At 38.6% G+C, this 12,269-nt stretch overlaps 2 protein-coding genes across 5 annotated transcripts in view; one reads left to right on the forward strand and one right to left on the reverse strand.

Annotated features, from left to right (window-relative positions):
• Positions 1–1,638: 1,638 nt before the first annotated feature.
• znf346 (zinc finger protein 346) lies at positions 1,639–5,150 on the reverse strand. The gene is made up of 7 exons (XM_060891454.1): positions 5,026–5,150; positions 4,508–4,611; positions 4,220–4,315; positions 3,526–3,679; positions 3,191–3,406; positions 2,763–2,862; positions 1,639–1,942 (listed from the first exon to the last, which is right to left on the reverse strand). The coding sequence occupies exons 1-7, from the start codon at positions 5,108–5,110 to the stop codon at positions 1,798–1,800; spliced, it is 900 nt and encodes a 299-aa protein (XP_060747437.1). The 5' UTR covers positions 5,111–5,150; the 3' UTR covers positions 1,639–1,797.
• A 3,405-nt stretch (positions 5,151–8,555) lies between these two features.
• uimc1 (ubiquitin interaction motif containing 1) overlaps positions 8,556–12,269 on the forward strand; it is a 21,020-nt gene continuing 17,306 nt past the window's right edge. For 3 of the 4 annotated variants that reach the window (XM_060890619.1, XM_060890620.1, XM_060890621.1), the window contains exons 1-3: positions 8,560–8,992; positions 10,520–10,595; positions 10,713–10,837. In XM_060890619.1, coding sequence (XP_060746602.1) covers positions 8,855–8,992; positions 10,520–10,595; positions 10,713–10,837 — 339 coding nt within the window. In that variant the 5' untranslated portion in view covers positions 8,560–8,854. Of the gene's footprint in view, positions 8,993–10,519; positions 10,596–10,712; positions 10,838–12,269 lie in introns of all 4 variants that reach the window. The other variant, XR_009649759.1, reaches the window with a different exon arrangement.

The following is a 12,269-nucleotide window of genomic DNA, read 5'->3' on the forward strand; positions in this document are numbered from 1 at the left end:
ACGTCTCTCGTATCCGTGCGACCGCTCCGCCACCTGACGCCGTTTTTAATCGGCGAAAGAACACTATTGAAATGTTGTGCTAGGATGAAATGGTATACGCTCTCCCTCCGTCTGTCCGTAAATAACCTTTATAAATCGCTTCGAGAGGTCAAACAAGCAGGTCCTTGAGATAGAAAGTACCGATCGGTTCACACGTATGATTACCGGCATGACGTGATGAAACGAAGACACACGGACAGCACGTTGATCAGTCAAATAAAGTCAGTCAGTTACTCTATAAAACTTAAGACACACAGAGATGCAAAATTACAGAGCCGTACTGTTGACATCCTTCTTAAAGGTGTGTATACGGTCCTAATGCATGGCCATGATTTAGGAAGAGATCGTGAACACGCGTGCATGTGTGTGTGTGTACAGGGTTTTACAGAAACAACCACACACACTTCTCGAACAGGTGCTGCTCATCTGTTTCAGTTAGGATATAACCGTGTGTGTGTGTGTGTGTGTGTATGTTTAATATACACACTATTGAACTTTACATGCACAATTTGTTAATATAATATAAAACGTTAATTATAATATAGAACATCTCAACCGTCTTTTATGTTTAAGTCCAAGACCAGCGCTCTAATCTTCATTAAGCTCCGCCCACAGGATATATACATCTGTTCAGGAAGCCCGTCTGAACATTAATAAGCGTTCTCTGGACCAGAAGTCACTTGTTCGGTAGGTTTCTCAGCTAACGGGTTTCTCATAATACTTTTGTCCTAAGGTCATGGCTTTCACGGTTCTTTTTATTTATTTAAATAATAATAATTTACATACTTTGTAGGATTTTTGTAAGTGAAAGGAGGGAAGAGACCATGACCATTGTATTTAATGAAAATTTGTGCCTGTAATATTCTTAATCATAATCATATCTTAATCATAATTAAGAGTTAGCAGTGGCTAATCCCTCCAAGTGTGTTGGTTTAAAAATTAACACACACACACACACCTTATTAATACCTAGTCTTACTTAATTTTCTTCGTTCCTCACCATTGCTAGTTTTTTGGGGTTTTTTTAAGAGTGATGTCATCAGCAGCATCCTGCACAAAATATGATAGAAACAGTATTTAAAAGAAATGCAGTAAACACAAAATGTACATCAGTTTTGACCTGCAACGCCTTAAGTGTTTTTCTTTTGTTTTTTTTAAGAAATAGATAAAGAAAAAATATCGACTGCCCCATATTGGGGGAAAAAAAGGTAACGGCTTCACGTTAACCGTGGAAACGTAAAAAGATCAGGATGTTGTCTTTAATCTAAAAAAAAAATATGCTTGTGGAGCAACACAAACATTTTGGTTACTAGAAATTAAACGTAAAAGATACAATTTTTTGTTGCATTATTATTATTAAATAATTTTGCTCTTGCACAACACCGGTCTTAGGAGACCAAACTACAGCAGGGAGGAAATAGAGAAGGGAAGAGAGAAGAGAAAAAAAAAAAAAAAAAAAAAGTGTTGACCCTCCAGGAATAATTTCAGTCATTACACAAGTCTGTGCAGCACCTGAACTATTTAACTAACGCATTACTCTAACATTATACTCTTATTTAAATACTTGTTTAAAAAAAATAATAATAAAAACAAAAACGATGGAAGTTAGAGGTGTTTAATCATCTACCGCCGAGTGAGAACGACACACCATACCGAATAACGAGCAATGTTAGAGCAGAATCTGGTGTAGTGAAGGGAGACGTTGCCTTTGCACGAACGGAAGCAGCTCGTCACGAAAGTGTCAAAAGCGGTGACGCTTTACAAGCCTCCGGACTCATAGTCCTGCTTTAAACTGCCCCAATCCTCTTGGGCTTGCTGCTGCTGGTTATAGCCATACACATAGTCCGGCTGTTTTTTTGTCAAGGGGCTTACAGTGGAGTTGCCACCTTCCTTGAGTCGAACACTGCGAAAAGAATAAAAGACGTAAATTAGTAGATAGCAAGTAAGTAGATAAAATAAAAGAGGTAAGTCAGTTATCGCACGAGAACGATTCTGCTATTTATTCCCAATAACAGGATTCAGAGGTTCATACGACTGATTAAAGGTGAGGTGCACGATGTTTGAAAGCCAATGTTGACATTTGAAATCACCAAAACAAACACGCCCCTAACCCAAATGGGTGTCACCCCTGTTTTGATAGCTCCGCCCCACACATACATACGTAACCCAGGCAACTATTATAGCGGAACCTGTTGGGGCGGCTGACCGAGGGGATATTTTCATCAGTAAATGAACACAATGAGTAATACTATGGTAATACAAATGTGTTTTTATAGTACTGTGTTGTACCGTGAAAGGTTTAGCTCCGTTTCACACGGAACACTTTCGGTTCTCTCCAACGCATCCTCCGTGTCAATCTTTCAATCGCTTTATACTAACGTCACACATGCGCACTGAACACTCTCTCTGCTGCATATCGACAAGACACGCCCCTTTCTGCTCATTAGCTACACGTTTGATTTTGTTATCTGTCTGTCGGCAGACTCGGTTTTCTGAAGCATTTTTCAAACAACGTGCACCCCACCTTTAAAATGTAAGCTATGTTTAAATGAAAAAAAAAATCCTTCAGAATATATTCATCATTTGAACAAGAAAAATAGTGTGTGCTAACTCAAGCTTAACGTTCTACATTAAAGATAAACTAAACAGGAATAAAAAGCTTGCACTAAAAGTTTGAGGGGGTAAAAATAACAACAACCAGGTGACGGAGCACCGATACATACTGGTTCTTGTGTTTGGCGCCACTGATATGAGCCTGGTACTGTTCCACGGAATTGAGCTCAATATTGCACATGGTACACGGGTAGCCCTTTACTGTAGAGGCTGAAGAAGAAAGCATAAACAATCAATTCGGCTGTTTCTCAGAGACGGTTTAGTTGTTAAGGCATGAAACATCTCACACACACACACAATACAAGCACAGAAGTAGTACTAAAATCATTATAATGAGAAGGTCTGTAAATCACAGAATGATTTTTGAACTCAAGTACATTTTTACAAAAGGGTGGGGGTGTTTTTCTTTCATTATTTTACTATCGCAATATTGCAGGTCCAGACATATTTTTTTTTCCCCATTTGTGGAAGGTTTTGATATGTTTTGTGAAGTACTTTTCTATGCTCCTTCACCGTGATGCTCGTGCTCCTTCATCACCTGGTACGGCAGAAGGTCCGAAGGTCTCCATCAGTTTCTGCTTGGTCAAATGTTTTTTGTGCTTCTTGCCACTATAGTGTTGTTGAGCCATTACTGGGTTGTTGAAAGAAGCCTGACAAATGTTGCAGAAGCGGTTGGGGTCGTGAACCGCAGATCCCTGTCCTTCTCTGGTCGGTCCGTCCAGCTTCTTCACTGGAACGATGGGCTGAGGAATGGCTGGGATAGACACCACACACACATTCAATTTCACCAGAGGTTTAGGCATAGAACAATACTACTGTATGTCTGCCCAAAAGACGAAGACAAGCGTACTTTAAGGATAGTCAGATTCATACCAGGTGCCTGTACTCCGAAGCTTTTTAATCTAATATTCTTGGCATGCACTTTGCCTTGGTAGTGAGATTGAGCCACAACTGCAGACGAAAAGCTCATGTTGCACACGTGGCAGGATTTATATTTGTCCCCGTCAAGCTGCACGACCTCGCCACTCTGCAAGAAACGAGACACAGGATGCAAACGAAGTGACAACTTTTCCAGGCACCGTTAAACTTTCACACGTGACCCAAACAGCAACCTGCAACCTGAGAGACAGCAGGCACGTCGCTCAATTGTAATTTTCCCAATAACGGCATAGAACGGTAGCTGGTACCAAAAGGCCTTTGTCATAGTGCTTGTTGCAGAGCCCATTGTTTGACAACTAGGTGCAAAATAACACACTGGCGCTAAACTGGGCCTGTGAGCGTGTCATGATTATGCCATATCTAGAAAGGTAAGCAAGTCAACAGAAAATTGGCTTTTTTATTCCTGGTAACACAAACGGGGTTATTATTATTTCCAGGGAATTCTAAACGACAAACGTATGAAGACTATTAATTACAGAACGAGTTACGTATACGGTTGTTTATGTCGAGGCTGTGCTTCATCACTCAAGGTCGATGAACGTATTGAGGTGGACCAGAGAGAAAGAGTACACAAAGTACAGGACAGCAAATAAACAATTTTTAAAAAAAAGGCATGTTGCTGTCTTACTTCAGCATCATGGGATGATGGTTTGAATCTCTTGGCAAAGGGTTCGTCTTCGTGGGTGGCCATGTAACGTCTTACTTTGCTTGCATGCTTCTTGCTCTGGAAATGTAAAAGCACAACTATGAATCACCTTTATGAGATGACTCTATGAATCAGATCAGATCTATCGATCAATCGACTCCACGAATCAACTCGCACTTCACGGTGTCATTTAAACCTAAACGATTCTCGAACACACATTCGACTCAGATTAAAAAATATATATATGTATATATATATAAAAAGGGATACCTGGTAATGTGCGAGTTTTTGTGACTCTGAAATGAGTACAGCGTTGCAAACTCTACACTGAGACTCAGAAAACAGGTCGCCATTTTCCTGGATGAGTCGGTTCACTGGAACAGAAAAGTGACTTGTTGAATAAAACGATTCATTCAACTCGACAGTCTGAATGGCGTTATTTTCAACGGACGCGATTTATTCGTGTCACGAGTGATTTTTTCTTTCTTTTCCAAGTCTTGCTGTGATACTTAAGTGACGAGACAGAACAAAAAAGAATTTACTCGTATTAAGAATAACCCAAATGAATCAACATGCCCTCTTCTTAAGCACCCAGCGACCTTGTGGTGTCTCTCCAAAATTAGCTAAATGCTAACTGACTAAAATGCATCTGCACCTAGCACAGTGGCTAACAGGCTAGCGATGGTTTATGGGTCGCATTACGTTAACTATTTCCTACTAGTGTGCATGTAACACATTAATCAAGGTGTTAGTTCATGCTGAATATAAAAGCATGAATGATTATTTACCCTCCGCTGCCCCCGAAGGTAAATAAGGAAAATCTCCATTCGGTCCTCGGGTCGCCATGTTTAATAAAGACGGTGTGTTGTACATTATTTTCCCCACACGTATTCCGTCTAATTTTAAATCCTGCGCTGCGATTGGTTCATAGTCACAAACGGCGCATGCGCATTTGCCTTGAAAACGCCACACTCAATAAACGTCAAGTAGATAATATAATGTAAAGGTTGAAGCAAATGAAGAATTATTTCTTTCACTGTTTCTGCAATGGTGAAATGTTTTTATCTCATGCTTTAAACAAAGAAGCCATCAAATTCACTTAACAGTAGCTATAAAAATAGAAAAAAAAATCTAAAACTATTTGCATTCACCTTATAAAATTTCAGTAAAAAAAACACAAACAAATTGGTCAGAGCCTTTTTATATGGAACATTATTATTTTAACACCAAAAAAAAAATTTACTGAAATGATTCTTTTATTATCTTGCAATGTTTTTATCTAGATGTTATTAAACGGGTGTATTTTAGGATGTAATTACATTACATCCTAAAATATGATATGATATGATACAAGGCGGTCAAATATCAATTAATAACCATTAACATTATGTAGTATATATAGTGATTAATGTAATATCTATCTATCTATCTATCTATCTATCTATCTATGGGATGTGGTAGCTCAGTGGTTAAGGTGTTCGACTACTGATCGGAAGGTCATTGGTTCAAATCCCAAGTCCACCAAGTTGCCACTTAAGGGCTCCTGAGCAAGGCCCCTAACCCTCAATTGCTCAGGTGTATGAACTGAAATAAAAAATGTAAGTCACTCTGTATAAGAGTGTCTGCTAAATGATGTAAATGTAATGTGTGTGTGTGTGTGTGACCTCTAAATGCAGATGGCAAATTTGTTTAATCATAAAAAGGAGCTTTAGGTTGGTGTATTCACTACAGCACATCCTGTGTGATTATATTATCTATTCATTTATTTGTCACATACACAATGAGAGTCATTACCCACAAATGGCGAAAACATGGAACAGTGGTGAACCTTCCCAGGAGCGGCCGGACGACCAAAATTACCCCAAGAGCGCAGCGACGACTCATCCAAGATGTCACAAAAGACCCCACAACAACATCCAAAGAACTGCAGGCCTCACTTGCCTCAGTTAAGGTCAGTGTTCACGACTCCACCATAAGAAAGAGACTGGGCATAAATGGCCTGCATGGCAGAGTTCCAAGATAAAAACTGCTGCTGAGCAAAAAGAACGTAAAGGATCGTCTCAGATTTGCCAGAAAACATCTTGATGATCCCCAAGACTTTTAGGAAAATACTCTGTGGACTGACGAGACAAAAGTTGAACGTTTTGGAAGGTGTGTGTCCCATTACATCTGGTATAAAAGTAACTGCATTTCAGAAAAAGAACATCATACCAACAGTAAAACATGGTCGTGGTAGTGTGATATATAAATAAGTTATTGCACAGTGTATATAATGAGAGGGTATTAAAGTGTAGCAGAATGTAAACATGTCAATATACATGTAGTAAATAGTTTTTCCACTGTCCATGTCATAAAAATAGAATAAATAACAATAAGAGAATAAAATATAGAGTAAGGATGTACTAATTACAATAAAAAACAGAAATAACTATAAAGGTTGGAAAGGGAGGACAGATTGCCTGGAACTTTGGTACTTTTGAAATAATCAAATTGTATTGTAGTTTATTTTTATTATATATACATATACATATATATATATATATATATATATATATATATATATATATATATATATATATATATATATACACTGTAGATACTTCACTACATTTTCTATATATATATATTATACTGTAGATTCTATAGACTAGATACTACACTACATTTTCTCTCTCTCTCTCATATATATATATATATATATATATATATATATATATATATATATATATATATATATATATATATACACTGTAGATACTACACTACATTTTATATATATATATATATATATATATATATATATATATATATATAAATGTAGTGTAGTATCTACAGTGTATATATATATATGTTACAACCCCAAATGATGTTTAGGGGTATGGTTGGGATGTAACAATATGAAATGATTATAAAGTTAGATTTCTGGTGTGTATGTGGCAATCAACGACACGAACAACAAATAGTGGGCAAAACCTGTTTCTATTATCATACAAATGGTGGTGACAAAGGTGATAATATTTACTATATCTACAGAAACAAGATAACAAAAGACACAAAGGGAAAACGAGACATGAGCGGTGCCAAAACAAAGAAATAAACAAAACAAAACTGCTAGGTTGAACATAACCCCCTAACCTGAACTACAAAGGGAAGTAATAAAACAAATCTTCAGCGTCGATGACGCCTTAACTAACCTATACTTCCTATCCAAACAAAAGGTACAGAGGGTGGCACGCGCTCCTAACCTAGTGTGTCTAATACAGAAAAGCTTACCTACGTGTTGCACAATATATGTCATGTGAAGTACTCACCTGTCCAGTTTTCCCCAAAATAAACAAAGTCATATCCATAAAGTGAAGAAACACAAGCATCCAGATGCAGAACGAGTGACCCGCAAGTCACGTACACAAAGTGACCCTCAAGTCACATACACAAAGTGACCCTCAAGTCACATACACAAAGTGACCCGCAAGTCACATACACAAAGTGACCCTCAAGTCACATACACAAAGTGACCCGCAAGTCACATACACAAAGTGACCCTCAAGTCACATACACAAAGTGACCCTCAAGTCACATACACAAAGTGACCCTCAAGTCACATACACAAAGTGACCCTCAAGTCACATACACAAAGTGACCCTCAAGTCACATACACAAAGTGACCCTCAAGTCACATACACAAAGTGACCCGCAAGTCACATACATAAAATAACTAACAAATTGGGATACATGAACAGTCTGACATACTAAAACCGAATGAACAACAATAGAGCCCTCTAACAAATTAGCACACATCTTCTTTCTCCTTCTGTTTCTGTCTCTGTTTCTGATTCTAATCCTGATTCTGATTGACTGGTGGGTCGACGGGTGACGTCACACAGGATAATGAAGATTGACAGGAAGTGTCCAATGGTAGGGATCTGAAAAGGTAGATAGTGGAGCAAAGAGAGAGAGAGAGAGAGAGGGAGAGAGAGAGAGAGAGAGAGAGAGAGAGAGAAAGAACAAACACCGAACCCACAAACATAGTTCGTAACAATATATATACATACTGTAGATACTACACTACATTTTATATATATTATACATTATATATATAGACTGTACATACTATAGACTAGATACCATATATATATAATGTAGTGCTACATTTTATTATTACTTAATTAAGTAATTATTAAGTAATTAAGTAATTATTAAGTAATTAAGAGTCCCTGGTTCCCTCTTCAGTAGTCGCGTGTCACGTGACTTAAAAATGGCTGCCGCATCCTACCGCACTAGATAGTATATAATATAGTACGCTAAAAGACCCGGAAGCTGCTTTACACATACTAACTAGTACAGAAGTATTCAGGAAGTCAGTGTTTAGGCCCAGAAAGTATTTGTGCTGATAGCCGTTAGCTCTACAGTATAGTTCAGTGAATAAAAAGCTTTCCATAGGCACTGAATCTTAGTTAGTATGTAAAGTTTAGTTTTATTGTAGAAACGTCGACAAGGCGCTTAATTTAAAAGTCTTCCAGTTGTTCAGCTAATGTTTATTATCTGTGTCGTGATGTGTAGCTTCCAGCTCGGTGTGTGCTAGTGAGAGACGTGTTGAGTGTAAAACAGATTCACGTCATGCCTCGGAGAAAAAGGAGCACAGTGCAGAGTGAGAGACGGAGAAAAGTTTGTCGGAGAGAAAACAATAACGACCAGGAGGAAGAGGAGGAGGAGGATAACACACTGGTTATCTCTGACTCTGATAGTGGTGAAGAGGTGTGTGTGTGTGTGTCTGAGTGTTGTTCTATTTAGTGTGTGTGTGTTGTTCTATTTAGTGTGTGTGTTGTATTTAGTGTGTGTGTGTGTTGTTCTATTTAGTGTGTGTGTTGTATTTAGCGTGTGTGTGTTGTTCTATTTAGTGTGTGTGTGTTGTTCTATTTAGTGTGTGTGTGTTGTTCTATTTAGTGTGTGTGTGTTGTTCTATTTAGTGTGTGTGTGTTGTTCTATTTAGTGTGTGTGTGTTGTTCTATTTAGTGTGTGTGTTGTTCTATTTAGTGTGTGTGTGTGTGTTGTTCTATTTAGTGTGTGTGTGTGTGTTCTATTTAGTGTGTGTGTGTGTGTGTGTTCTATTTAGTGTGTGTGTGTGTGTTCTATTTAGTGTGTGTGTGTGTGTGTGTTCTATTTAGTGTGTGTGTGTGTGTTCTATTTAGTGTGTGTGTGTGTGTGTTCTATTTAGTGTGTGTGTGTGTGTGTTCTATTTAGTGTGTGTGTGTGTGTGTTCTATTTAGTGTGTGTGTGTGTTGTTCTATTTAGTGTGTGTGTGTGTTGTTCTATTTAGTGTGTGTGTGTGTTGTTCTATTTAGTGTGTGTGTGTGTGTGTGTGTGTGTTCTATTTAGTGTGTGTGTGTGTGTGTTCTATTTAGTGTGTGTGTGTGTGTGTTCTATTTAGTGTGTGTGTGTGTGTGTTCTATTTAGTGTGTGTGTGTGTGTGTTCTATTTAGTGTGTGTGTGTGTGTGTGTGTTCTATTTAGTGTGTGTGTGTGTTTGTGCTCTATTTAGTGTGTGTGTGTGTGTGTTCTATTTAGTGTGTGTGTGTGTGTGTTCTATTTAGTGTGTGTGTGTTCTATTTAGTGTGTGTGTGTGGTGTTCTATTTAGTGTGTGTGTGTGTTGTTCTATTTAGTGTGTGTGTGTGTGTGTGTGTGTGTGTGTTCTATTTAGTGTGTGTGTGTGTGTTCTATTTAGTGTGTGTGTGTGTGTTCTATTTAGTGTGTGTGTGTGTGTGTGTGTTCTATTTAGTGTGTGTGTGTGTGTGTTGTTCTATTTAGTGTGTGTGTGTGTGTGTTCTATTTAGTGTGTGTGTGTGTTCTATTTAGTGTGTGTGTGTGTTGTTCTATTTAGTGTGTGTGTGTGTTGTTCTATTTAGTGTGTGTGTGTGTTGTTCTATTTAGTGTGTGTGTGTGTGTTGTTCTATTTAGTGTGTGTGTGTGTGTTGTTCTATTTAGTGTGTGTGTGTGTTTTTCTATTTAGTGTGTGTGTGTGTTTTTCTATTTAGTGTGTGTGTGTGTGTTGTTCTATTTAGTGTGTGTGTGTGTTGTTCTATTTAGTGTGTGTGTGTTGTTCTATTTAGTGTGTGTGTGTGTGTGTGTGTGTGTGGTGTTCTATTTATTGTGTGTGTGTTATTTATTGTGTGTGTCCTGTTTATGTATTTTTGTACATTTATGCAAAATGTAAATTTATGGTGTGTGTGTTGTTTTATGTGTGTGTGTTTAATGTAACACTAACATGCAATTATACACCACAAGGAAGAAGACCGTGCCAAGAAAGTGAGTCCAAGAGCAGCACGACGCCTAGAGAGAGAAAAGAAGGCACATGTACAAGGTCTTAACACACCACAGACATTACCGTGAAACATTAAGGTCTTAACACACCACAGACATTACCATGAAACATTAAAGTCCAACATGTTTGTGTAAAAGTATTACGTTTGTCCTTTAGACATGACTGAGGAGGAGATGTTGGATCTAGCTTTGAGACTCAGTAAACAAGAGGCAAACTGTGCAACCCAGAGAGAACAAGTGGAAGATGACGACATGAGAAAAGCCATGGCAGAAAGTCTTCAGGTAAAATCATTTATCTGTGGAAGTGACCGAATGTTTCAGTGCATTGTTTCAACACCATTATGCCACGTCTCGACGTTTATTTACTCGTACCGATGACGGGAGAGTCGAACCACTCCGTAAAGACTTCTTTGTGGTGGCTGATTAAAGTGTAAAAGTGAATCCTCTCTGACCCACATGGGATATGCCTGTGCTTCCAGGGAAGAAAAATATCCGTTGGTCAGTACATTTATCTATTCAGCTGGCTTAGACCTGACCAACTGAAGCTGTTCCTGATCACAACACTGTTTCTAGAGTCTTGTACAGTAGGCACTAATACCACTTTTCCACCAGAAAGAACCGGGTGCTGGTTCAAAGTTGGTTCCACTGGAGAACCTTCTAAGAACCGGTTTGCCTTTCCATCGGTTAGAGAGCATCACAGAGCCGAGTCTGACGTCACTGTATACGTGTCACGTTACACAGCAACGTTAGCGCAGCAGCGACAAACACAAACACAACATCAACAATGGCGGATGTTGCTTTACTGTTAATGCTCATGGCTTTGTGAACCTACATTAACACCCAAACGCGGCGAAACCAACGTGTACGTGCAGCTCCATGTAATCTGTATAAACGGAGGTTGTAATCGAGAAAGTACATAACGTTATTTTATCATTAACACAGAAAAAAGTTAGCCTTATCTTGTAGCTACCTACTATCATGAGTGCTGATAATGTATCATATCGCGGTAAAGTAAAAGTGTATTAAACATTAGTATACTTAAGGTATATTATCAAATGCGCTAACAGTAGCCCCGCCCCCTGGCGCTAACATTAGCCCCGCCCACAGCCCCTGACACAACCGATTCTTAAGTCTAGACCAGCAACGTTTTGGTGCTACTTAAGAACCACTTTTCCTGGTTCAGAGCCGGTGCTTTGGCTGTCGAAAAATAAAGAACCGGTTCTAAATTAGGCTCCGAACCAGCACTCAAACTGCCTCGGTGGAAAAGGGGCATATGTGTGACTGCTGCATCTCCTCATCTCCACACTTCCCTTCTTACCCTGATGCACCTATTTGTTTTGGATTTGTGTAAATTTGGACTCATCAGACCACACGACCTTTTTCAATCGTTCCACGATATGGTGTTTATCCTCATGCAAACTAAATGTAGACTATACTCGCGAGCGAGCGGCTTTGTAGTCACCTTCTTCCTGTAAGTTCTCGTCACGTCGTGCGTGTTGAAATGCTCTTACTTTCACTGTTAAACCTAGCTGTGAGTTTTACCTACTGTCGATTATCGTCGAGATTTGACTTCATCAAGCGTTTTAAACATCATCGGTTGTTGTATTTGTGATGAGAAGCTACATGGCGGCTAATAGAATTATTTCTGCTGAAACATTAATTACTGCAAAAAAATTTAAATCATAGTATTTAAATCCACATTTATTTTTTAGTG

This window comes from Tachysurus vachellii, chromosome 17, assembly GCF_030014155.1.
Source record: "Tachysurus vachellii isolate PV-2020 chromosome 17, HZAU_Pvac_v1, whole genome shotgun sequence".
NCBI classification, from domain to species: Eukaryota; Metazoa; Chordata; class Actinopteri; order Siluriformes; family Bagridae; genus Tachysurus; species Tachysurus vachellii.